General features: G+C 42.4%; 1 protein-coding gene across 3 annotated transcripts; it reads left to right on the top strand.

Annotated features, from left to right (window-relative positions):
* Window positions 1-1,220: 1,220 nt before the first annotated feature.
* Window positions 1,221-26,545, top strand: taf2 (TAF2 RNA polymerase II, TATA box binding protein (TBP)-associated factor). Of its 3 annotated transcripts, XM_084556886.1 has the most exons (27): window positions 1,221-1,826; window positions 1,933-1,987; window positions 2,641-2,801; window positions 3,292-3,410; window positions 3,720-3,861; window positions 4,128-4,359; window positions 5,363-5,547; window positions 5,635-5,748; window positions 8,551-8,650; window positions 9,432-9,517; window positions 9,606-9,741; window positions 9,836-9,990; window positions 10,235-10,349; window positions 10,882-10,991; window positions 11,077-11,142; window positions 11,260-11,386; window positions 11,647-11,772; window positions 14,054-14,194; window positions 15,167-15,277; window positions 15,500-15,693; window positions 15,837-15,976; window positions 18,205-18,274; window positions 18,875-18,984; window positions 23,100-23,329; window positions 24,260-24,424; window positions 24,530-24,632; window positions 25,081-26,545. In XM_084556886.1, the coding sequence occupies exons 1-27, from the start codon at window positions 1,777-1,779 to the stop codon at window positions 25,377-25,379; spliced, it is 3,642 nt and encodes a 1,213-aa protein (XP_084413012.1). In that variant the 5' UTR covers window positions 1,221-1,776; the 3' UTR covers window positions 25,380-26,545. The 3 variants fall into 3 exon arrangements, with proteins under 3 accessions (XP_084413012.1, XP_084413013.1, XP_084413014.1); XM_084556887.1 differs by lacking the exons at window positions 1,221-1,826; window positions 1,933-1,987 and having other exon boundaries at window positions 2,411-2,801; window positions 3,292-3,432; XM_084556888.1 differs by lacking the exons at window positions 1,221-1,826; window positions 1,933-1,987; window positions 2,641-2,801 and having other exon boundaries at window positions 3,220-3,432.
* The last annotated feature ends 1,160 nt before the right edge of the window (window positions 26,546-27,705 follow it).

Here is a 27,705-nt window from a genome sequence, read left to right on the forward strand (position 1 = left end):
AATACACAAAATATTGAGGAATAACATCATATGATAGGCTTAATTTAAGTAATTGAATAAAAGTGTCTTTATTATCTGACAATCCAACAACCAGGTTCATGATGGAACCAGCTTCCACGGACATTATATGATATCTATAAAGGAAATAAAAAAATGACCAACTTTTTTATAATATCTTTAATAATATGAAGGGATGTTTTCTGTAAGCTTCTGTCTGAGAGCTGGCAACGATCTAAAGTTACCAGTTAAACAGACTTCATTCAAGATGGAGATAAAGTTCCACCAAATCTGTTTATTTAGCTCTTTCGCCACCGTGTGTTTAGGTGAGTTCGGATTTGGCCTTAACTGTATTACTCAATTAGAATGAAATTGATGTAATAATGTAGCACATCCCACCGAAATCATGGTCAAACACTTCAAAAACTGGTGATTTTGGCTTTCATCAAACTCCAAAAGCAACGTAAGAGCTTTATCTTAAAAGTGACTCTCATTAAGGTAATTTTAACTTAATTAAAGAATAAGTTGGAAAAAGTTTTACATATATCACAAATCAAATTAATATTGTATTATGACAGTCAACCTTGTACCCTCTTGGGGGGTTGCTGCCACATTAACTGTTGCTTATACATTAACCGTTAACAGCACATTCTCTTTTATACCATTTGCATTTTTAGTTTTCTTTTTGTGTAAGGATGGGTAAGGATTTCCAAAAGTCATTTCAAAATTTCAAGTTATCTTGTCAAAACATGGAAGTCAAACCTCTACACAATAAAGGTAACAAGACAACTGTTAAACAAGGTCTAGGGCTAGGCAATAATTTGGTTATCTACAATTTGGTTATCTACAAATGCCATTATCAGTAAAATAAGACCTAAACGGCACTTTTTTTCAGCAGAATCAGCATTTCTCCTTTACAAAACGACAAAAAAAAGAGATGCAGACAGTTTAAATTTTGGGCTTCGTGACTCCCCGTACAACCTTTGTGTCGGGTAGGCTGTATAATAAACTGGTACGCGCGAAACGACCAAAACATTTCGCTCTGAACGCGCGTCCATCGTGTTACGTTCGGGGAGGGGGCGGGGCCAAGGGGAGGCAACTCGACACGCGAACGGATTCTGACACAAGACCGGAAGTCCTTTTTTAACGTCCCGTTCTCTTTTTTTTTTAATTATTAAATTAAATGAAATTATTATTATTATTATTTTTGGAAAATCGTCGTATATTGCTTAAAATCAACACCATACATTTTGACGACTGTACTCTTGATATAACAAAAAATGTTTGTTATTATTTTTACGCGGAAGGTCAAAGGTTACTAACAAAATGGCGGAACACAGTGGAACCGCGGTGAGACCGCTTTGAGCAGCCGGACGGAGAAGATATATCTGGATATTTCGGTGCACAAGGAGTGGAGCTGTTATTCGGCGGACCTGTTATCTACTTCTGCTGCTCATGGCCAACTTATATTTAGGAATGCATCCGCAGGGTTTGCAATGAACACACTCCACATCATACTCCCGGAGGATACTGAAGACACAGCTATCAGTTCAACGGCGGGCTCAGTGCTGATTCACGAATTCGACTCCAATCCTCTTTAAACTATTGGATATAAAGCCGTAGTACCTGTGTGGATTGGAGGGATCCTTTACGACATTTGCATGAAGTTGGTTCTTGTGCTAAGAAGGTAGCCCAGCACTGTGGTGGAAAGGGAAGCATCACGTAGCAGAGTTATGGCTTTTTGAAACTTCAGTCCGAACACAATAACAGGCAACCAGCATGAACAGGAAGAAGGATAAAGGATTTGAGAGCCCACGTCCATTTAAATTATAAGTATTTTAGTACAATTAATTTGACTGAATGCAGTAAATGATTGTAATAACTGTGTTATGCTACTTCAAAGTAATAATAATGTTATCCTGTCAATGCTTTTACGACCCACCAGGTGGTGTGCATCAACAACATCAACTTCCAGAGGAAATCTGTCATTGTGAGTACACCAGCTACAACCAAACACAAACCGGTAGTTATTCCGTGTTTAGACAGCAGCATTTAAGATGAAACAAGTGGGATTATCTTCAGCTTCAGGTGATTCATTGCAGGTATTTGTAAAATGTCTATGAAGGTTCTCAGTCATCCAGATCATGGTGTATCCAAAAGCACTAAAGCAGGTCGACTGGACTTGTAGGGTTTGTTGAAGACGTTTCCTCCAAGTAGCTTCTTCAGTTTTGAAGGACTGATTCTGGGATCAGAAACTCACATGAGGAATGAATGAATGAATGAATGAATGAAACCTTTATTGATCCCACACTGGGGAAATTACTAGTGTCTGGAGCCTCCGACAGTGTTGTAGTACCATTCATTGGAGAAAGAGGACAGGGGCAAACAGTCATGTCAGGGTCCAACACTCGTCTTGTGATCATCATCCAAGAAGCTACTTGGATGAAACATTTCCAACACACTGTACAAGTCCTGCTAGAGTTTTTGGAAGTATTTGTAAAGGTGAACCAGGCCTGTGTGTCAGTCTTAAGTTAAGCACAAGTCACCAGGATGTGTAAAGACTGTTTTACGACATGGGCTTCTGGTTTGAGTTTCTAATCCTCGGTTGACGACTCCAGTTAATTTTCGCCTCCTTCTTTCTAGGGCTATGTCGAGCTCACCATTTTCCCCACGGTGGTCAACCTGAACAGGATCAAGCTCAACAGCAAACAGTGCCGCATCTACAGGGTCCGAGTCAATGAGCTCGAAGCCCCGTTCATCTACAATGATCCCACTCTGGAGGTGTGCCACCATGAGTCCAAGCAGTAAGTATATCAGTGCTCTGCGTCTGTTTTTATTGCGGGTTTCACAGAAAAAACTTTGTGTCGTAGGGTGGCTAATAGTCGGTGACTAAAACAACTGAAAGCACCAAAATAGCTGCAGGTCGGAAATGAATTTGACAACAACAAAAACCCTCAGTTCAAAATTTCTGCTTTTGTTTAATCTCTGAATATAAACTTAAACTTCAGTCTAATATTTGAGGTAGGCTAATCTAAAGTGTATTTAATGCAGCAGGATTACATTAATTCTAAGGTTAAAAATAACTGGATTTAACAAATCTGTGTTATTTCTTAAGAAGGGAAAGTATGAGGTCATTTCTTTGCATTTATTTCTTCAATTGACACTTCTATCTCTACATAACCTTCCCCTGGGCTGAGTATATCATTATCAACACTCCTGTCTGTCTTCTTTAAGAGGAGCCGCATGGTAGCAGTCAGATACTTTCATCTAAAAGTCTAATGTGTGTCTACACAGGAGGAACCTCAACTATTTCTCAAGTGCCTACACAGCAGCAGTGAGCGCCGTGGACCCTGACGCAGGACATGGGGAGCTGGTCATCAAAGTTCCCTCTGAGCTCTGGAAGCAAGGAGACGGTGAGATCGTACCCACTGAAATGTAAAAGCCACACGTAGTTATTTTGTTTCATTGACTTTGGAAAGAGCAAGAGCCGGAATATGAGAGTGCGTTTTATTGCCAATCCAAGATATTGCTCAACCGCCTTCGCCAGATTGTTAAAAATGTTCTAAAATAAAAAGTCATCCTCTGATAATCTGAGTTGATATGACTGACAAACCAAGTTTTTCGTTAAATGAGTGAAAAGTTTCTGCGTTTAGATTATCGACAGATATGGAACGGTAAGATCATGACTGACGTGTCAGCCTTTTCATGTTTTGTTTCTCCAGATTTGAAGGTGTTGAAGGTCTACATAGAGTTTTCTCTGGACCAGCCGAAAGGGGGCCTCCACTTTGTTGTTCCTGATGTGGAAGGAAGCATGGCGGAGAGAGGAGCCCACGTCTTCTCCTTTGGATACCAGAACTCCACAAGGTCTGGAAACAAGGACTAATAGGCAGCTTAGACTTGAGTTGACCCTAGCGCCATAGCCTGACGTGCACCTCCCCAGAAATGTACCTACGCGCTGCAGCGCCACGGTTCAAATAAACAAAACTATTTCTTGTCGTCTTCCTTTTGTATTTAAAGGAATTCCAGTTAAAAGGAAAACAGTTCATGTCTTGATGCTACATATTTCTTCAAACCATTGTCTGTACTAAATTCTATATCCTGTGTGTTCATCTGATCATCTCCTGCTCCAGATTCTGGTTCCCCTGTGTGGACTCCTACTCAGAGCTGTGTACGTGGAAGCTGGAGTTCACCGTGGATGCGTCTATGGTGGCGGTGTCTTGTGGGGATCTGGTGGAGACCATCTACACCCACGACATGAGGAAGAAGACGTTCCACTACCTCCTGCCCATCCCTACCGCGGCCCCCAACATCTCCCTGGCCGTGGGGCCCTTTGAAATCCTCGTCGACCCCTACATGCACGAGGTGGGTTTGAATGATGAATTAAAACTCCAAAAACTGCTTAGTTGAAAACAATGTCCCTATTCTTTTTACCGTGCAGTCTAGCCTTTAGTGATGAGTTGCAGTGATTCGTGTACATCCCTGTCACAAACACTGTTAAAGAAAGTGTGTCATATTCAGAGATGGCTTTAGAGAATATGTAACAGACCTTTATGAGTCACTCTTCAAGGCAACATGTTTCATCTTTAATAGGACAGAGAGGCCAAGGGTCACATGTATAAACGCAAGCATGCATAAACATTTCCTCACGTGTTAACTATATTTTTTAAAAGAATAATGATGAGGTTATACGTTTTATCCAAACTTGTTTAAACAGTTTTTACTGCATTTCAGCCGTGTTGAACTGTTTATTGTTGTATTTTTTACCAATGACCACTAGATGTCCCTAAACACAAGGTCGCAGATTTGAGTTCATGTTTCCTTCCCTACAGAGTAACAGTATACACCAATCAGCCACAACATTATGACCATTGACAGGAGAAATAAATAACATTGACCATCTTGTGACAATACAGTGTTCTGATGGGAAAATTTTGGACCTGGCCTTCATTCATGTGGATGTTACTTAGACATGTAGCACCCACCTAGACCAAACCAGGCACCCCCACCCCATAGCAATGACACTCCTTGATGACAGCAGCCATCCCCAGCAGGATGCAGCCTGACACAGGCACACACACAAAAACGGTTTAGGAACAACTAAATCCCAAACTGATCAAGTATTTGTGGGATGATCCACAGAGGCCCCTCCCCTCAAAGGCCCCCCATTAACAACATCCTGTTACCAGACACCACAGGACACCCTCAGAAGGCCCATGTCCATTCTCTGATGAGTCCCAAGTGTTTTGGAGGCACAAGGGAGACCTACACAATATTAGGAAGGTGGTCATAATGTTATGCCTGACCGGTGTAATGGTATAACGGTATGCTGTAAATAAATATTGCTCATTGTGCTCTCCACTCTCAGGTCACTCACTTCTGCCTGCCCCAGCTGCTCCCTCTGCTCAAACACTCCATGTCCTACCTGCACGAGATTTTTGAGTTCTACGAGGAGATCCTGACGTGCCGATATCCTTACGCCTGTTTCAAGACCGTCTTTGTGGATGAGGCCTACGTCCAAGTGTCTTCCTGTGCATCTATGAGCATCTTTAGGTAAACCGTGTGTCATTTAGGGGCGATTTTCCCCGATTCCATTTGCCATTCCAACTGAAACTTGGAAAAAAACTTTCTGTCTTTCAGCACCAACCTGCTGCACAGCGCTATGATCATAGACCAGACCCCACAGACTCGCCGATGTCTGGCTCAGGCCTTGGCTCAGCAGTTCTTTGGCTGTTTCATCTCCAGGATGTCATGGTGAGACTTTGAAAGTGTAGCAAAGCAAATAGCAGAGACACAAGGTGTAAGTCCACAAAGTCACGTTTACTGTTTAGAGCAGGTGTGTCAAACTCATTTTAGTTCAGGGGCCACATCAAGCCCAATATGATCTGAAGCGGGCCCGACCAGTAACATAATAGCATAATAACCTATAACTCCAAATTTTTCCCCTTCGTTTTGGTGCAAAGAACTACATTATGAACTATGAACATGTTTACATTTAATGAACTATCCTTTTACAAAACATTTTATGAACAACCTGAAATTTCTTGAGAATTAAAAGTCTAATTTCAGTGCATTGCTGCCATGTGTTGTTTAGTTCTGGCACTCAGTGTTGTGTTATGTCCCAAACTCTGACTAAAACAGCGCAACCCTTAAGGCTATTACAATCAGAATGAGAAGCGAGAAGTTTGTTCTTGCAGCTTGTTCTTGACACATCAACCGGGGCAGAACTTTTTTCTCGTGTGATGTCCGGTTACTTTTCTGTGATTGGTCAGAAATTGGAGTGGGTGTGGTTAATGCAGAAAAGCGGAAATGCTAGCGGCCACTAGCTTTGAGCTCCCAGATGCTAATATTCGTAGTGTGGTCGCTAATCTCTCCTGGGTAGAGATCGGCATATTGTGTGTGGGTGCATGCTGAATGAACGCCGTGATCCAACGGACATGGTCGTCAAATTGACTGGCCAAGTGGCCTTAGTGCATGTGACATATATTGCAGTGGGAGGGGCCTATTTGGACTTCCCTGGAGTTCAGCACTTGAGTTTCTCGTTAAATATAAATTGGCCAAAACAAAACTTTTTTCTCGTTCTCTTAAGAGAGAGAACAAATTTCTCGCTTCTCGTGGAGTATGTAACAAGCTTTAATGGACAAATTAGCTACAGAACTTTGCAAATTCATCCCACTGGCCTGACCGGACCGTCTGGCAGGTTTTGGCCCTCAAGCCTTATGTTTGACAACCCTGGTTTAGAGCCTCCGTCTATAGAGAACTTTGCCGACAGTAGCTGTTGGCAGTGTCGATCTGGTTGTACACTATCTGGGCGCAATCAGAACATACACAGAGCTTCTTACAGCAGCACTGGATTAGCAGCTGCACTGATAGATGATGCATATATATTTTACAACATCCCTGAAACATGCTTTATCACTTTGCATCAGGTTGGCATTAATTAAAGAGTGCTACTTAGTCCTTCTGAGTGCATTGCTGTTTAGGAGAGACTGTCCGAAACTGTGCGTTGTCACCCCAGTTTGTACAAGAGACAGCAGCGTTTGCGTTTAGATGTGATGGCACCAGTTTTTCCTGTAAGAACTTGTTACTCCAAAGCTTTCAGAGACACGACACGATTAGCCTCTGAGGCCTCATTATCATGCAATGGAAAGGAACTGTCATTATTGTTTGGAATCATACTCACTTAACACGCAAACCACTTGCAAGAGCTCTCGCATTCTGGTCTTTGGTCCTCAGACGTTTTCATGAGGTGGCGATGAGAGATTTACAACAGAACTCCGCTATTTTCTCAGCACCGAGAGTCAGAAGTCGGGCCAGCCCTGGCCCGGGTGGCCGTGTGTATTCACTAACATGATGGATCGTTTTCTGCTCAGCAACTTTTCTCGGCGTGGTCGGTGTCCGTGAGAGCGATTCAGATTCAGTTTGCTCGCGTCAAGAGGCCGATCAGTGCGACTTTAACGCTGGATAAAATATGCCCTCCTTTGCCTCCTCTTTCATCGCTCATTCACCTCCTTTCTCCTCGCTGACCTTTAAACACATGTCAGATGTGAGGCCTTGATTTGCTTATGTTGTTGAGCTGGCTGGTGTTGTGTAAGAAAAACCCTCAGGAAAACCAGATCTCTTTGATTTTTTTTTTTGCTGCCTGTTAGCAATTAATATGAGTGGGGGTTAACGGGGGCTTGTAATTGAAAACAGGCCAAGCTCGGTAGCCTCTTAGACATATAAATGACAAGAAAACTAGAGTAAAGTAAGTGAATTATTTATATTTAGAAAAATAAGATAAAGTTTTCTGATTCTTGTAGATCCTGAAGACCTTGTTGTATATCATGCTGTGTTTAAAAGAGCTTTCTGCACCCTGAAGCTGGGGCTCCCTTTACAGCTGTGAGGCTGAGATCATTGATATAAAGGAAATTCACAGCTTAGGACATAATATGATCCATAGAGGATCAGATCCTGTAAGGAAAACACACTACTACGGGCGATACACAGATGAAATCATCCTTCCAACATGAGCCAGACTGGATTTAGCTCAGTGTCAAGCGGTAAAACCACCAAGGTTGAATGAGCGTATTGTGTCCCTGCTTTTACAAGCCATTTAAACCCAAGCTGATAAATTTATGAGAGCAGCGAGCGCTGTGCCAAGTTCCATCCGAGGAGTGCCCCGAGGGTGAAATTACTATGATGAAGCAACTCAAGTGTGGCCTTAAATGATTTAAAAGGATTGTTCACAATAAAAGAACCGCGACCAGTGTGGGCTGAAAAAAAAAAAAAAAAAGGACAAACTAAAAGGGACAACCGCACATATCCCACTCCTCAGCATGTACCAAGAATGAGCTGAGGTGCTTGTTTTTAGACTATTTTAGACACTGGTCCCTCGTCTCAGCTGCCAGAGATCACATATTGAAGCTCATTTGCAGTCATTATGCTGTAATTCATTCTGGATTATTCCTCAATAGGTTGCTATAAACCTATAACACTCTTAAAACCCCTGCATGAAGTTTTGATGTTCGTAATCTCACTCTGCAATGACCTGATATGTTGCTGTTTCTTCTGAAGGGCCGATGAGTGGGTGCTGAAGGGAATCTCAGGCTACATCTACGGCCTCTATCTGAAGAAGACCTTTGGGGTCAACGAGTACCGGCACTGGATCAAGGAGGTAACGGTGTTAGTTTATCTTCTGATAAATATTTAAGTTTCTTTAAGCAAACCGGTTAGCAGAGGTAGTCGCGGCTGCCCAACCCCGTTTGGCCTTCGCAACTTCCAAACAAAGTGAAAAACTAAAAGCAAGGAGCGTCTTCTTTTGTGACATGCAGCCAACTGATTTCTGCAAAACATACACAGCATGTAATTGATTTGTCAGTTGCCAAATTGAGGTATGTTTCCTTTAAGGTAAAGTAAGGTGAGAAGAACTACATGAGGGTTTAAACCTTCTCTCACAGACAGTAGTCAGCTAATTGGTTAGTTGAGTGACAGAAAACTAATTGGTTTCTAGGTTATAAAATAATGATAATTTAAAAATGCTCAAAAAATGTTTTGATCTCTGCTTTTGGCTTCTCTTTTTAACATTAATATATAAAGTGCACGCCTTACTTTCATGTTGTGATCATATTTTTTGACTTTCTATGAAATTTGCACTTATTTTATATATTTTTTTCAATCAAAGCTCCTAAGCAACAAGTCAAATGTGCAGATTTTGAGGCTTTTCTTTATCATTTTCAGACTGAAAAGTGAATGTTTTCACGATCTGTTCAATAAAAATAATGAATTATCTTGGGCTTAGGGAGATAAAAGCTGTACTATACTACCATTAATAGAGAAAATGATGAAACTCTGCAAATTAGTGGATAATTAAGAGCCCTACGCGCCAGGGTTTTTTTTATTTTATTTATTCCCAAGCTTTTATAGATGGTAATATATTTTATTCTGTCGTTTCACAGGAGCTGGACAAGATCGTGGAGTATGAACTGAAAATGGGAGGGGTTCTGTTGCACCCCACCTTCAGCGGAGGCAAAGAGAAGGACAAGTAATGCACTAAAATTCAATTTAAATCACTATGGATTGATTATAGCAGTTTGCTTTTGTGTCATGCTGATCGAGCGTTGTCTCTCCAGTCCGACTCCCCACCTGCACTTCTCCATCAAACACCCCCACACGCTGTCCTGGGAGTACTATAAGATGTTCCAGTGTAAGGCCCACCTGGTGATGAGGCTGATTGAAAACAGGATCAGCATGGAGTTCATGTTGCAGGTCAGACACAGCCAGAATTTCTTTAAAGTTGATGTCACTGCTTTTTTCTTTTTGTTTTGTTTAAAACCGTTTTGCCGTTGCCCTTTCTGTTTAGGTGTTCAACAAGCTCCTGAGCCTGGCCAGTACAGCATCCTCTCAGAAGTACCAGAGTCACATGTGGAGCCAGATGCTTTTGTCCACTCACGCCTTCCTCAAATCCATCTCCAATGTCTCTGGCAAAGACATAGGCCCACTCATCAAACAATGGGTGTATCCTTTACCCGTAACGGGTCCCTGTTTGCAGACAAACATATTGATTCTTAGAAAGTTGGTTAAGACTGTAGGTTATCATTCAAAATGAAGCACTTGGCATGTTTCTAATGGCTTGGTAACTGCTTTAAAAAAATGGAAATACTTGAATAATCAAACTCTGAATTTAGAATAATTCATACAATCACACAAACTGTGTGTGTGTTACCAACAGTTGTTTCAAGTCTTAACTCTTCATATCCAGAGACCAGAGCAGTGTCGTGAAATTCTTTGGCAGCTTTGCCTTCAACAGGAAGAGGAACGTGTTAGAGCTGGAGATCCGTCAGGATTACACGTCATCTGGAACTCAGAAATATGTGGTGAGCCATCGGAGACAGTGCACCGATCAGGCATAACATTACGACCACTGACAGGAGCAGTGAATAACATTCACCATCTTGTGACAATACAATGTTCTGCTGGGAAACTTTTGGACCTGGCATGTAGCACCCACCTAGACCAGACCAGACCAGGCACCCTCACCCCATAGCAATGACACTCCTTGATGGCAGCAGCCATCCCCAGCAGGATGCAGCCTGACACAGGCACACACACAAAAACACTTTAGGAACAACTAAAAAAAACATGAAGAACAGCACAAGGTGTTGACCTGGCCTCCAAATTCACTAGATCCCAAACTGATTAAGTATCTGAGGGATGATCCACAGAGGCCCCTCCCCTCAAAGGCCCCCCCACTAACACCACAAGGTAGACCTACACAATATTAGGTCATAATGTTATGCCTGATCGGTGTACGTCGGATGTCTGTGGTAAATTCTATGTGTGAAAGAATTTAATCAAAACCCAGTTTCCAGTCCCTCCTCCTAAATAGTTCTGAATATTTTCCTGCAGGGTCCCATCAAGGTGACGGTCCAAGAGCTGGATGGGTCCTTCAACCACACGCTGCAGATAGAGGAGAACAGCCTCAAACATGACATCCCGTGCCACTCAAAGAGCAGACGGTACAGCATAATGCACAGCTTCGTTCTCTTAATCATCTTTGTTGTTTCTCTCTTTAGTAAAAGTTTTGAACTCTTCGTTTTCCAGAAACAAGAAAAAGAAGATCCCTCTGATGAATGGAGAGGAAGTTGACATGGATTTATCTGCAATGGAGTAAGACCACATTGTTTGCTGTCACCTGTCACTCAAACATTCAGTAACATTATATAGAGAGGTGTAGATATAGTCATAGTTTCAATACATCACAACATATCTGTCTTTCCTCTGCAGCGCTGACTCTCCTCTCCTCTGGATTCGAATCGACCCAGACATGTCCATCCTGAGGAAGGTGGAGTTCGAGCAGGCTGACTTCATGTGGCAGTATCAGCTGCGCTATGAGAGGGATGTAGTTGCACAGGTGGGCTAATGGCAAGAGTGCAGGCCTTTTCATATGAGCCAGCCTGAACACCTGCACAGGGCAGGATTTATTTTATTTATCTGCATCACAACTGAAGCAAAGTTATTCTCTTTTGCAACAATTCTATAGCTTTACATAGTACTGACTGATTGCAGCACATTTTCATTATCAGCTATAAAGTCACTCAAGTCATACAAAGAAATCTGAGATCATCAGATCAAGAAAGTCAGCAGTGCAACTGCATCTACTCTCTCTGTTAGGAGGAGGCCATCTCTGCGCTGGAAAAATTCCCAACTCCCGCCTCCAGACTGGCTCTGACTGACATCCTGGAGCAGGAACAGTGTTTTTACAAAGTCCGAATGCAGGCCTGCTTCTGTTTGGCTAAGGTACGTGCTACTGTATTTGTGTTTGTGTTTGGTTCAGCGCCACTAGAACAGTCATTTTTGCTAAACATAGCATCTGGGCTTCAGCTTGGCCTGTAGGCTTAAGAAGAGTTCATGCCCCTGCAGGACGTAGATGGTGTAACCTACGCCGGTGCGAGCCATTTATACTTGTTCACTCGTTGGTCTGGCCCGCTCTGTAAACTTGGCTCTTTTTTGCCAGTCGGGTTAATTTTTGTTTCTACTTCCTGCTTCATTCTCAACAACGGCGACTGAAACTTTTCCAGAAATTTCCCCAAAGTCGAGTCATACAAATGTTTGTATCTCTGAACCTCCTCAGTTAACCTTTCCTCGATCTGTTCCTTCCAAAACAATCAATTAAGTGCATCGCCATGACGCGTAGCTACATTTCTGTGGAGGTGCACGTCAGGCTACGGCACTAGGGTCTACTCAGAATATCTACTGGACTGCCATGAGTTCTATTAGAGTAGTTAAAGGATTACAGGTAGCGAGGATGGAACCGATCGTTAAACGCTAAAACGTCTTAAAATGTTTCCTCCAGGTCTGTTAAGACCTCGTACCAGCCAACTGCTCCTGCTGCCCCTCAAAATAAACACCCAACATTTCATCACGCCCTGTTGTTTCAGTCTCGGAATGTGAACTTCTCTCAGCTCCCCTCGCTCGGATGTGAGCACGCCGACGCTGAACCGTGAATAAAATGTCACATGGCACCTCTCGCTAAGTGAACCTCGTTTCCAGTAAACCTTAAAACTGTGGTCCCACATTCATAAAAACCTGCCGTCGCCGTTAGTGTTTCTACTAATCAAACGGTCTCGAAAGGTCTTTGATAATGATGCTTATGTGCTTTTTGTTTTTAAGTTTGTTTTTAACTGCTTTTTGTTGGAGTAATTAACTACAAGTGGTAAACGGGGACTGGAGGGAAGCAGATGAAAGGAGATTGTTAAACAGGAGAGAAATAAGGGCCTGAGGGGAGTTTCATGAATGAAGGGTTGGGAGGTCTGAATGAATGATCCATGAAGAGACAGAAACAGAAGAACAAAGAGGTTCGCTTTATAGCTTCACAGCATGACTTGACTTTGTTGCTTTAAATTTCTTTTTGTCATAAACTTGTGATTTCTAATGGAAGACTCTTGTTCATCTCTATTGTTTTAGTAAAAGTGTCATTTTTTACCAACACTTAGCTCAAATCATATTTTAGGAGAACATATACATTCCTAGCCAGCAAGGCCACCCACCAGTTTAACCCTTTCTGCTCATTTGACTGATAAATCCTGCGCTGTGGCTGCAGGAAATCCTCCATTCTCTGCATTTGGTCCCTTCCAGCTTTCACCCCACTGGATTTCCGCCCTTCAGGTTCCACCTGAACCAATATTTTTACAACATGATAAACTGAGCGGAGGCTGAAATGGCAGCACTTCACTTTCATTAGGTTGCTGCGTTTGGCCGCAGAACCCCCAACAGACTCCACCGTAATGGCCCCTGGTATACGCTACGCCGCGCTACGCCACGCTACACTACACACAGGAAGATTGACATACAAGCTCAAACACACACTCTGACACGTACATAAACACGCGCGCTCACGGACTTCCACGCTCACGCTGACCGCAGAGTGAAGTATGGCAGACTTTAATCCTCTGATGGCTACATTATGATTGGCTGGGATGGATTTTCAGTTGTGTGTTGTTGGTAGAAAGTGTGGGAAGGAAGACGGAACAGCCTGGGGCACAAAAAAAAAAAAAGACCAACGCATGAATGTGTTAAAAACACAGAAAATACACATGTGTTCTTGAATGCTTTCATGCACACATACAAAAACAATCCGGTGTGCACGCCCCCCCTTTATTTATCTAACCAAATGACAACATCCTGTGTCAGTGACCCCTAGCCCTATATTACCACATTAACATAAATTCCCCAATATCCTGTTGGAGCTCAAAGACCACTGGAGCCGCTGGTCTTCATACCTGTGGAAACCTCATGTGCTGCTCATGTGTACATTCGCTGTTTGCTTTGTAGCTCAGTCCTCGCCACAAAAAGTGTAACGGACAGAACGGGCATTGTTATGCAAGTTAGAACATTCCCGCATGAGCCGTTCGGTGTTTTTCCAATAATTACTATTACTTATAAGCACAGTGTTGCGTTATGGTGATTGTTATTTCGCTGTGTTGACAGCAGATGGAAGACTGAGCAGAACTGGAATAAATAGCTGACATTTTGAGAAATGTAAAACTGTGTTTCCTTCGTTCTCATGTGACCATCGCAGATAGCCAACTCCATGGTGAGCACATGGCAGGGTCCGCCAGCGATGAAGTCCCTGTTCACCAGAATGTTCTGCTGTAAGAGCTGCCCCAACATCGTCAAGACCAACAACTTCATCAACTTCCAGAGCTACTTCCTGCAAAAGGTACATCAAACATCTGTTCACTGTTTACCAGTCAGTATTAATTTAGATTTCATTGGTAACTTTTAAAGCAGGGGTGTCAAACATACGGCCCGCAGGCCAAACGCGGCCCGCCAAAGGGTCAAATCTGGCCCAAACTGTAAAAATTACTTCACTGACATAAAAGTTGCCGCTATTACTAATTTGCCCACTAGGGGTCGCATTGTTTTAGTCAGAGTTGTGGACGTAACACGACACTGAGACCCAGAACTAGACAGCGGACGGCAGCAATGCGCCGAAATTGCACGTATTTTCCTTAAAAATTTTCAGGTTGTTCATAATTTCTTTTCGTAAAAGGATAATTCATTAAATATGAACATATTCTTCGCACTAAAACAAAAGGGAAAAACTTGGGAGTTGTTGTTATTTATTATTTGTAGGTTATTATGCTGTTATTGTGTTACTGCCCCTGCCCCATTGAGATCAAATTGGATTGTATGTGGCCCCTGAACTAAAATGAGTTTGACACCCCTGGTTTAAAGCAATGGGCTGGCTCCTTGCTATATAGAATATAAGAGGGGTCTACTGGTTGCTCCTCGTTCTGGGCTCAACACAAAAGGTGGCTGGGTTTTTGAACTTAAGGCTCCTGAGCTCTTGAATTCCCTGAAAGCATCTTTAAAATCACTGTTTCCATCACATATCTTTCAAAAGTAGCACCGTTACTAGTGCCACTGTTTTATTTGGCTGGTATTTGATCAGTTCTTTGTAGTGTAGGAGCTGTCATTCCCTTTCATTGTGCATTTTATCCAAGAGAAGACCTGTCCTTACAACTAGAGTCTGACTAAATGTTTGGTTTATATATGTATGTATGGTGGACAATATTTCCACTTATATCTAGACAGTAGACAGTAAGTATATATTTTTAATTAGAAATTTGATTGTCCTTGTATACGTCTCTTTTTCTAATCCTCGTTTACGTGTCTTCTTTCGTGTCAGACGATGCCGGTTGCCATGGCGTTGCTCAGAGATGTGCAGAACCTCTGTCCCAAGGATGTCCTGAACTTTATACTCGACCTCATCAAGTATAACGACAACAGGAAAAATAAAGTATGAACTCTTTTAATCAATTCTGACTGTGGCTAAAACCCATACCAAACACTCGCAGTATGTTTGTTATTCAGCGGTGCTGGGTTTCTGGTTAGATAATCTTTATAATTTTGAATTTATTGAAAGTTGGAATTGGGGTTGGATTAAAAACATACTGAAAGTAGTTTACATGTTTTCACAAATGCAAAACAGACAGGGGTTTGAATTTCTATTTTTCTCCAGTTTTCGGATAACTACTACCGAGCGGAACTGATCGAAGCGCTGACCAACTCGCTGACTCCGGCCATCAGCATCAACAACGAGGTCAGGACGGTGGACAATTTAAATTCCGACGTCCGTCTCATCTTGGAGGAGATCACGCGATTCCTAAACATGGAGAAACTGCTGCCGAGCTTCAGGAACACCATCACCGTCAGGTGCGCTGGGGATTGTCTGTGTTTTTCTGTGTGCTGCTTTTTCTTTCTTCTGTCTAATTTGAACTTGTTAGAAACATGCTCACCACAAGCAACCACTAACTTCTGCGCTAACACTAATCGTGTGTCCTCCTCCCACTCTCCAGCTGCCTGAAAGCGATTCGTCAGCTTCAGAAGAACGGTCATATCCCCAGTGACCCGTTACTCTTTAAGTCCTATGCCGAGTATGGGCACTTTGTAGATGTTCGCGTTGCTGCTGTAGAAGCTCTGGTGGACTACACTAGAGGTATGACTTTTAACACATGGATGGATGCAAGCTATTTTTATTGTCATTTATTGTCCTTATGAGGATCAGTGATCCAGCTCAGATTATTCCAGATCCAGATTCCTGAGATCAGCATTGGTGGCTCCTGGTTGTCTCAGTCAGTGTTTTACAATAATCTGGCTAGACTTAATAATGTTGGGTGTAAGCCCCACGTCTGGTCCAGCCTTGTGATAAACATTTATACCGGTTGCACAACAGTTGCACACACTCAAACTACAACTAGGCTCGGCTTAACTTATCGTAGCAGACGCAAGCACAGTGACGGTAAATAATAGGGGTGGGAAAAAAAATCGATTCTCCGATTTATTTCGATTCTATCCTGAACGATTCTGTCTCGATTCAAATAAGTTCATAATCGGAATTTTAAAATTAAAAATTTTAATTAGTTCGCCCGCTGCAATATTCTGTGCGCCTGCTGCGGAGCTCAACAGAAAACTCTCCTCTCTGGCCTGCTGATTCTCTGCTATACGCGCATGCGCACACACGTGCGAGTTGTTTACATGCGGCGATAAAATGGCTGCAACAGCGAGCGGTAGACCCACCTAATTTGAGTACGTGAGGGCGTTCACACTGAAAATTCCAACGAGACGAAGTGCACTGCAAGTACCCGGATGGTGTACTCATAACGGTCAAAAAGCTGAGTGTGGAACGCTGCACACTTTCCACCCTAAACGGTAGCCATCTTGACTACGAAGCGGAAGGGGAGGGACTATCAACCCAACTCAAACTTGCGATAGTGGCGGCTGATATCGGCGGCAGTGATTTGGAAGCGGTGGTGGAGCAGTTTTACAGGTCCATACAGATGTAAGTTATAATATGACATTTAATGAAAATGATCTATATTGCTGTTTTACACGTAGTACTATTAAATTGCTGCTCGATATACGCTCGCGGTCAAAATCAAAATACGGCGTTAGTCATTCGTCATTTCCGGTAAGTATAGGCGTAGCACCCGATTTGAGACGATACTACCTTTTTGAAAATTACGCACTACGGACGTAAGTGCATAGTGCTCATAGTGCATGATATCGAAGTGTACTGACGAAAGTACGCCATTTGAGACACAGTCATAAGACTTGCACCGGCTTCTTTAAAAGCTGACGTATGGCAGCATTTTGGAGTTTTTGAGGATGGAGGAAAGATCGACAAGACCGTTTGTAAGGTAAATTCTAAAAAAAATTAGAGAAGGTAATTCATCTGTTTTTCTTTCTCTAATGATCAACACAATAGTAGGAAATGATTTGCAAATTCTGAGTAGCAAACTCATATTTAAGAATCTGACCAAACTAAAATATGTGTGTGTGTGTGTGTGTGTGTGTATATATATATATATATCACAAAATTTAAAGTCACGCATGGAAATGTACATTAAAAAAAAATAAATAAATAAATAAAAATCGATTAATCAAAAATCGATTAATCGATAATCGGTTTAGAATCGAATCGTTGACCTCTGAATCGGAATCGAATCGAATCGTGAGGTGCCAAGAGATTCCCACCCCTAGTAAATAATAAACTTCAGAGTAAGCATACAGTCCGAGAGAACACACACTCCCTCTCTGCTCTCCCTTGCATCACATCAGTTAGTTTAATTGCAATAAGTTCTATCTATCTTCATATATGTCCATTTATTCCACATAGGGCTAAAAATGCATTTTAATCCCAACCTGCTCTTACGACCGTGTTTATGTCCAGTGAGTGTAACCAACTCCTGGACACAAGTGGATCCTTCCAAGACAAATTGAGATTCAGTCAGTTCGACCATATCTGTGGGATCTGGGCAATATCAAAACATTTGCAGGAGAAGGATTGCATTCGATCCTGGCAGCCGTGGACTTCGCAAATGGAAATGATGTACATTTTGGTCACTCAAGCCAGGTATTAACTGACGTAGCTTGTTATTGGATCACGCAAGATGGTTGTTAATGATCATAATATGTGTAAAGCACTGCTCTTTGGGTTTTACTTTTAAATGTCCAGATCTTTTATGAAGGTGGGGTTCTGTCTTTGCCCACGTGGGGCCATATCCCAAATTAAGAGGCCAATATGTGCGTAGATTAGATTTGGTTTGAACCTTTGCTTAAAGAAGGTTTGTTCCAGTTCTGTTTCATTTAGGCATGTATTTTAGCAACATCATCTTTGTAGTAAACTTTGTTGTGCATGTTTTTTTTTTGTTTTTTTTTTTGCAGTTGAAAGGAGTTCAGTAGAGCTGCAGTGGCTGCTCGACATGGTCCACAATGAGCCAGCTCATTATGTCAGGTAGGCTAACACCTAGAACAAATTTGTGAAAGGCACACACTCGGTATGGATTAGTTTAGCACACATTAATGCAATGTAGCTCGAATATAAAAAAAGAAAAGAAGATTGTGGAGTCTCTTGTCTCATCAGAGCTGTTTTCTTGAGCGCGTAACGGCTCCAGACGTCTCAGAAGAGGTTCGGGTATCACAGAAGTTTGTGCTAAAAAGGGGGAAGACAAAAAAAAGCAGGAGCACACAAACTTTGATTACTGGATTCACGTTATTGCCTGCGGTGTGTTTTCTGCATCTGGATGAGGGAAATGACTGAAAGAATTCAGGATTTGAAATTCTCCAAAAGCCCTAAATCCTCTTTTCATATATTTTAATTTTCTAATTGCATTTGAAAGGCCTACAGACGTGTCCTGCCCGTTCTTGATCACGTTACTCAGTTATTGATATTTAAAGATACCCAAACTGATATAAATGTCAACCAGTACCTGTGCTTAACCAACAATTCTTCTTACTGATTCTCCATCAGTCCGTAGCGAGTGTTGACTAACTACACAACAAAGTGTGTCATTTCATCGTTGAACTAATTGTTTGTTTGTGTTTGTCCCATCAGACATGAGATCCTCAGTTTGCTCTGCAAGAATCCACCGTTCACCAAGACAACGGACTCGGCTCTGTGTAACGAAGCCCTGGTTGACCAGCTCTGGAAGCTCATGAACTCAGGTGAGACGCGCACACGTACCTGCACTATTAATAAAAAGGTGAGAAATTAATTCCCCTCAGACCTGTCACAACATATGCAGTTGCTAACCCTTAAACTATGGTTGGGATTTGAAGGCATGTTGTTGCACGTACTCATAACATGCAAATTATTTAATTAGTTTCATGTTTCACCCTCTCAAACCGGGCTCACCTCGGTTCTTTTATTCCCAAACAGAGTGTGACTGCCGTGTTCACACCATCCCAAATGAACAGACCTAAAGGGTTAACGCTCAATGGCGTAAAATAACAAATACGAGCTTAATGAGCTTAAAAGGCTGATTAAATGTTTAAATGTGTATCAGGCTGGTTTGAGGATCTTAAGACTAGAATATGACCGTAGGAGGTTGTTAGAAAGCTCTGCAACTGTTGCATGCAAAGCAAATGTGGCATTTCATCGCCGTTTTATTTTTGCAGTTTGAACAAATGTGTAAAATTCTGTTTAGGACACAGTGAGAACAGAGGAAAACATTTCAACACTTCAAGGAGGACAGTGTCACTACTAATCACCAAATAATTAATGAAAAAGTGATTTATTTTTTTATAATAATCATTCTTTACGACAACTATACCTCCTCACTCACATTATTTCACTACTGGAGATAAAAAAAAAAAACACGACAAACACATGTAACATCTAACAACAAGCTACCTGACTGTTAAAACTCACCTTTCCTGCTGAGGCCGCAGTACAGACACAGACTTGTGTCTTTTTATTAAGGATATTTTTCCTTGCTTGCCTCTCCAGATGCCTTGTGTCTCTTGGCCACACAGTTTTATGTTACAGCATGCCGTAGTCAAACTTCAGTTGGAATTAAAGGCGCCACTGTCACATCGTCTCTAAAAAAAAAGCCCCTTGATGTGTTTTTAACATCGAACTTGATTCTTTCCGAAGACTTTTTCCCCATTACTATTAATCACTGATGGATATACCATGACCTGGATGACTGAGAACCTTCACAGGCATATTAATCACTGAGTGTAATTAACAAAGTGTTGCTCGGCTCTATGGTTGCACAGCCGTGAGGTCATGTATCTGAATAATGATAAATAGGTTTTGGACTATTGCGCTTTGGCTTTTACTCCCCCAGAACAAATTGCTGCTTAGCTTTTCTTCTTCTGTCGTAGTGTAGGACCTAACCACTAATGAGCTGATCCAACCACAAGCAGGCCAGATTACACTGATGAGAGCTCAGCTAACTGCTCTCACAGCTAATGCACACAGCGCAATTGGTTTCCAGTTGAAGAAAGATGTTCATCTCTGTAGAGGACTCAAGAGGCTGCAGAGGCCTGAATATTTTTTCATTGTCTGTGCTTATTCTCAATAGCACTGAAGGGCTTTTCACAACAGTCTCATTTTACCAGTTGTCTTCTGGTCCTGAGCAGATATTTCACGTCTTTATTTGTGCTGTCCCTCAGTTTTCACCTGAACCAGCAACTTCAGAAACTGCAACAACCGTTTCCAGATCCTCTCGTGCCATAGATTTGTTTTAAAGTTTACTTCAAGTTCCCAGCAGCACATTTGGCTCTGTCGCTGACGTTGAAGGTCGGAGCCACCAGGGCTCCTTCTTGAGCTGACTTTGCCCACACTCTGAAACCGCTCAGGAGGGTCTGTGGTCAGGGAAGTGACCGAGAAAGTACTTTTCACTGACAGAGAACGTAAATCTAATTTACTGGACCATACTGACTGTTGTGTGGGAGTTGCAGACTTTATTTATGTGTTGGCTGCTTATTTTTTCATCTGTCCAGTAGATGTAGAAGAGCTCATGCAGCGAGGATGTAATCAGACATGCAGACATGTCTCTGATAGATGATATTTCTGTTGATCATCAGTTCCTCTACACAAGTCCCTGAAGAGTTGGTTTGGCCTTAAAGGGGAATAACCGTTTTTTTACAACCTGGACGTTATTTCTGGCATAAAATACGATCGTTTACTCACCCATATAACTTTGATGTAATATGGAGTCGTTCGAAAGATATTTACATCCAGTGGAGCGCTGCGTATATCCATATAGTGGGAGTGACTGGGGCACCGAAACGCAGCCTCTAAATAACGCATTATCTGCCGCGAAACTCGTGCATTTCACCAATATTTTGTTATGATACGCTAGTGCTATTCCCCGCAAATAATGCGTTATTTAGAGGCTGAGTTTCGGTGCCCCAGTCACTCCCACTATATGGATATACGCGGATCTAAATATCTTCAGAACGACTCCAAATGACACCAAAGTTAGATGGGTGAGTAAAAGATCGTATTTTATGCCAGAAATAAGGTCCAGGTTGTAAAAAATGGTAATTCCCCTTTAAATGATTGTGTTTTCCAGACAGAAGAACAAACCTTCTTTTCAGTTCATTGTGTAGTGCAGACTTTTGCTCCTGGATCTTTAATATTATTCCAGATTTTACTGATTATGTGTGCTTTTCTTTCAAAGTTATATTCTCTATTTTTTTCCTACATTAGGCATGGATGCACAGTCTTGGTTTAATGCTGTTTATTCAGCAATAAAGCTTTCGTGTTGTGTAATTATCTCAGAGCTCTTCTGCATCTATTTTTTCCTACATTAGGCATGGATGCACAGTCTTGGTTTAATTCCAGCTTTACTGCCTACCTATGCACATGGCACATTAATTCCCTGTGAATCTCTGCAACTGCAGCTATCTGACTGACGTGGTATAGAGCTCTGTGTTTAGCTTTTATTTTACAGCAGAGGAAACAGTAAATGTTGCTGATGAGTCCCACTGTTAAGACCATTAAGCTAGAGTTGAGTAGCCACGGCCTGCGCCAAATTTGCAAATTTCCCCACTGTGGGATAAATAAAGGATTGCCTTATCTTGCCAAGACCTCAGTCCGTATCACAAAGCTGTTCTTAACTCTTATAATGATATAAAGCTGGGTATATGCAGTGAATCCTCACAAGCAAGAACTGGTTGGTCATTGATGTGATTCTCAGACTAATAAGGTACAATAAAGACCAAACAATGTGGGTATCGGCAATAGTTGGTTAAAAATCCTCACAGAAGACGGTTTGCGTTTCTTTCAGTCATGAACCTAAAAAGGTTAAAGTCTCCTTCTTGGTGCCGGCCTCTATATACGCACAAGTTCTGCCTGGTATTGTCTCCTCGGGTTTCATTTTTTTTTCTTCTTCTTCCAGGGGGTCCTACGTGTCTTTCAGCTAGCTAGCCAGGCCATAAAGATTCAGTGTGCCAATCCAAATACATACCACCACAAAAGCCAAATACAAGTATATGTTCACAGTTCCAACATTTCTGCAAAACACTGGGCTCCTATTGTAGCACATTATTTAATTTATTGACGTACAAGCACGGAAGGTTTACAAAAACACTGCCGGTCATTATTTCCAGTGATCTTGTGTTTGTTGGTCAGGCTGGTGTGGGTGGCTGCTGGACAGTGCTGCCAGTTTAAATCGTGGCCAGATTGTGGTATTCTTAAATACTATGTTATGAAAACGTGTTGGTTGTTCTACCCCTTCTCTTTCCCCATATCCCATAGCCCTTTGTGTGTTAAACACACACTCGCATAGGATGATGTTTCACCGGCTGAAGGTCAGCGCTGTACGAACACAAACTCAGAGCACTCTCTGCTGCTGTTAGTCATTTATTTTAACCATCTTTTGAAGCCACAGTCTACCCCCCCTCTATGTTAGGCGCCTGGCTTCGGCCTTTCAGCTTCAGCAAGATATGCAAGATTTTTAATTTATCCCAACTCCAGCTACTCAGATGATTATTTTGTATCTAGTTGCACTGGTATTGTCTCTGTGGGAAATAAAACGTGTGGTTGAAGAACATTCAATTCTGGATTAATGAGTGGTGGGTAGAATATGTGCAGCAACCGTGTCTGAAGACTAAAGTGCTGATAACTTTTCGCAAATGGTTGCACTCTTTCATAGAAAAAGGACACACTTGTTTCTTCAATCTAGCTCCTCACCTCCGCACGCTTCATAAAAAATGATCATGAGTGCTTAGAGAGTTGCAGAAAGGTCCGGAGAGTGTAGTGCAGATGAGATATTTTCAAGAGTCGCTTGCTGGATCTAACCAGCGTCTTACCCTTCCTTTCTCAGGTACGTCCCACGACTGGCGGCTGCGCTGCGACGCCGTGAATCTCTACTACACGCTGTTCGGGCTGACTCGGCCGTCGTGCCTGCCGCTGCCGGAGCTGGGTCTGGTACTCAACCTGAAGGAGAAGAAGGCCGTCCTCAACCCCACCATCAAGCCTGACGTGCCTGCAGGCGCCGTCATGGACACTCCTGCCAGTATAGGCATCCATGGTGTGGGCATGAGCTACACAGCTGTGAGTGGTTTTGAGTCATTTATTTGTCAGGATAGCAGATTACGTGGTTTCATCCCAAACAGAGTATACACCAATCAGCCGAAACATTAAAACCACTGACAGGAGGAGTAAATAACATTGACCATCTTGTGACAATTCAGTGTTCTGCTGGGAAACTTCTGGACCTGGCATTCGTTTGTGTGGATGTAACTTAGACATGTAGCACCCACCTAGACCAGAACAGGCACCCCCACCCCATAGCAATGACACTCCTTGATGGCAGCGGCAACTCAAAAAAACATGAAGAACAGCACAAGGTGTTGACCTGGCCTCCAAATCCACTAGATCCTTCTCTGATGAGTCCCAACTGTTTTGGAGGCACAAGGGAGACCTACACAATATTAGGAAGGTGGTCATAATGTTATGCATCCAATTTAAACCTGACATCAGCCTTGAGATCCTTCTGCCAAAAAGAACTTGAGCAAGAGCAGAATATATGCTCGCGGTTTGCCACAGATGACCCGCACCGCATCCAGTAAATGGACAGTGTCATAAAATGAGTCATGGTGTCAGTACATGTTGAGTTTCATGTTTTTTTTGTTTTGTTTTTTATGCCAGTGGTGATGTAAGCAGAAAGCTGCTCGGTGGTCGTTATTTCTATGATGTATTTTCTAAATGTCTATGATTTATTAACGTTAGATTACAAATGTTCTCTGGTTGGGCCTATGTAACTATGAACCAACCGTATTTGTGAGTGCCTCATTCTCATTGCATCACCCAGAATCACCAGCCAGTAAACCATCCTTAGTGTAGCCAGTGGCCACATTAACTACACTGCAGACTGACAATACAACAGTTACACAAAAATATATGTTAAGCATTATTGTGCTGGAAATTTAAGGCCCTCAATGGGCTCGTTAACGCCATCTGAATGTGACGTTTGTCTGGCAGGTGGATGAAGAGCCAGATCCTATTTCACTGGGAGTTTGCGGGGTTGGCCAGCCCCCTCAGGGCCTGAAGAGAAAGGCCGAGACCCCCCTGGGGTCTCCTCCAGAACCGGGACAGATACTGCAGCAACAGGACGACGATGGAAGAGGAAGCCGCTTCAAGATCAGGGTATGGCCTTCCATTGCTTTCTTTGTTCTCCTGTGTTCTTGCAGTGTTCCCGTTTAATGCTGTTCATTCGACAATAAAATAAAATCTTGTTCTGCTCCGTTGTAGTTCAACACCATGGAAGAGGAAGATATCGATATGGAGACTGTCCATGATAGCCAGGCCTTCATTCATCATCATCTGAATCTGTTGGAGAGACCTTCCACACCAGGTAAACACACACACACTATCGCTTCAGACGTTGGACTTCCACTCTCTTCCTGGAAAATTACAGTAAAAATAATAGTGTAACTTTAACCTAAAACCCTATAATTGAATAATTGACAATCTTGGGACTCCCATATGAGGGTGCATAAAGGGAATCGAGCTTAAACCCACCTTCAAATTTGTAAAACCTACATTTTATTTGTGAAAGCAAACCAAAGATCTGAGTTTGTCTGTCCAACTTGTGCATTTATACGGTTTTAGATGGTGAAACCATCATTCTATTTATTTAGAAGTGAAAAACTGCAAACATTTTACTGCTTTTGCACATTGAAACCATGTCGGTCCAGGTCTAGATCAAAAAACCCTACACCTGTACTGGGCTAGATTAACAGGACTGTAGATTAAACACTTTCCTACCTGGTAACACACGCTCATTCTCTTTCTCTGTTAAGGTAAAGAACCACCGTCGGTCGAACAGTCCCTGCTCTCCATGCCCACCACACCCGTGCCGACCTTCTCCAAGGAGACCACCTCCTCGTCCTCCAAGCACGGAGCCGACCACGGCCACCACCACCACCACCACCACCACGAGCATAAGAAGAAGAAGAAGAAGCACAAGCACAAACACAAGCACAAGCACAAACACGAAAGCAAGGACAAGGACAAGGACAGAGACAGGGACAACTCGCACGCCTACAGCAACAGCCCGGCCAGCGGCAGGTCCCTGCGCTCGCCCTCTCTGTCCGATTAAACACGTAGGTTTGGTTTCCAGGAGGCTTGTTCATTTAAATGGTTAGCTGAGCTAAATATTGGTTACTTGTTAGTATTGTCAGACAGGAAGACTTGTTTGGACTAAATAACATCTTCAGCAGAAACATACGTGCACATTGACGTGAAAGAAGAAACATGGATTGAACTGAGGCTGCAGTGTCAGTAAGGTAAACCCCCCAGATGCCTCCTTGTGTCCCGACACAACACACACACACACAAGCCAGCCTGCAGACATTTGTGGACTTTTGCCACCGCTCCCGATTCGTGTGAGGCATGCAACCACATGCACTTCTCTCCACAAACAGTCAAATGCAGCCTTAGCCAACCTCGTACACTTTTCCCCCCCTGTGCAGAGCCACCGCTCTGGTGTGGCTCATCCCCACAGCTCAATCCCAACATTCAGAGAGCGGCTTCTGAGGGGAAACATGATGGATGGTGGCGTGGATTCTGGTGTGGACCGAGCCCCTGGTTTCTTTCACATCCTGCAAAATGACATTTCCATGTTAAACCCATGGAATTTCACCGTACTGTACAACTGAAACTCAAGTAGTACTAGTGTGCTTTTTGCTTCCCAACTGTCACCGCTGATTAAAGATGCTTTTGTATCCGCAAATGTTTTAACTAGATTCAATCCAGCTCCACAATGGCCTTTGTGGCTGGCTTTTCTCTGGCACCGCTTCTCGTGTTTGATGAGGTGGTTTTAAACAACAAAAAGAACAGGAGGAATTCATTATTCACCATTCAGATCCAGTCGAAACCACCAGAGGGTCAGAAACGGTTTTTCTTGTGTTTGATCAGCCTTCTGATTTCATCTATTATCTCCTGAACAGAAACCATAAAACACAAAGTCAAGAGATTACTTACTAAATAGTCCCTGTTAATGTTTATTCTCTTTTTTATTTTATTATTCTGGGATACAGTTGTCCTCAGGTTGGGAGTTCCTGCTAGCCGAGTGTTACAGATTTTTACAAGTTTCTCTTATTCGACAATCATCTACTGAAAGCTATGAGGCAGTATGGTGGCAGATGATGGTTACAGAAATGTAAGAGATGCTAACTGAAATATTTTCTACATTGTGATTTTTGTTTAACAGTTGATGAATTAATTTGTTTCTTAAATAAATAATCGCATTTTTTTATACCTGTACACATGTAAAATCTACTTTTCTCATCGCATCTTTTAATCAACATGGGAGAGACCCAGCGGCGCTTTCTGCTGCTTAGTTTTTCCCAGTCACTGGCTAATTGGAAAGTGGAAAGCTGCCAAGCGGGCGCGCCAGGTTATATATACCCCCCCAATATACCCCACAGGAGTCCAGGCGTAGTTTAACCACAACAGTCATGATCCCATCAGCAATACCTTCAGAAATAGCCTCGTCCAGAGTCTAATCAAAGCCGTTCACCGCAGGCATGCAATTCAAATTAATATTGGACAGAGTTTATTGTATTTGTTGGAATTGCATTACCCAGTTGCTAAAATAAAGCACCTAATTCCTAAAGTCAACCTTCCTATTGTCCTCCGGGTCAAATTCGACCCATCTTGAATGTTTTTCTATGTCACATAATTTGATATAAATGTGCTCTGCTGCCCATGGATTATGAAAAAAAGTGTACATTATATAGTAATTAGTTGAGAAGAAAAATGTGCAACACAGAATAAGGTGACACGTTTTATTTTAGGTTTTATAAATAGTCAAACAGACCGCAAACTTAATTCCTTGTCCCTATTTTATGCCTTTCTTGACACTTTTAATCTCATTCGATCATGCTGATATGTCCAATCTAAACCATCAGAAGAGTTACACACTAGCTCTTTTAATATCATCTGGTCTCTCTGACTCCAACCTTGAAATTATTCATGCAAGTGACTCTAACCATGTTAATGTTTGAATCCACATTTCTTTTCCACATCTGGCTGACGCCTCCTGTGCTCTTATATGTGCTTGTAGAGCATCAGAGGGCAAAAAGTAATGATTCCATTGTGTGTTCAGTGCACTTAGGAAAGGTTAAGTGTAATGTTCTGTTGCAGGAAAAGTCATCAACCTGTCATCCTCCTCCTTTGTAGTCAGTATCACCCTCCTATGTAATGTGGCTATGCGTAACAGCTGTTAAACAAATAGGATTGTCCTTTCCAGTTGTAAACCTTGGGCGGCATGGTGGTTAGCACCGATACCTCCCAGCAAAAAGGTTCTGGGTTGAAATCCAGGCCAACTGGAGCCTTACTGTGTGGAGTTTGCATGTTCTCCCTGTGTCTGCGTGGGTTCTCTCCGGGTACTCCGGCTTCCTCCCACCGTCCAAAGACATGCT

This window comes from Chelon labrosus (assembly GCF_963514085.1).
Source record: "Chelon labrosus genome assembly, chromosome: 12".
Classification (NCBI taxonomy): Eukaryota; Metazoa; Chordata; class Actinopteri; order Mugiliformes; family Mugilidae; genus Chelon; species Chelon labrosus.

Bases quoted from the DNA above. Each gene is read 5' to 3' on its own strand.
- taf2 (XM_084556886.1), top strand. From the start codon at position 1,777: ATGAACAGGAAGAAGGATAAAGGATTTGAGAGCCCACGTCCATTTAAA. The intron at 11,773-14,053 runs GTACGTGCTACT...TGACCATCGCAG, and splicing joins CCTGCTTCTGTTTGGCTAAG to ATAGCCAACTCCATGGTGAG. The intron at 15,977-18,204 runs GTATGACTTTTA...TTTTTTTTGCAG, and splicing joins TCTGGTGGACTACACTAGAG to TTGAAAGGAGTTCAGTAGAG.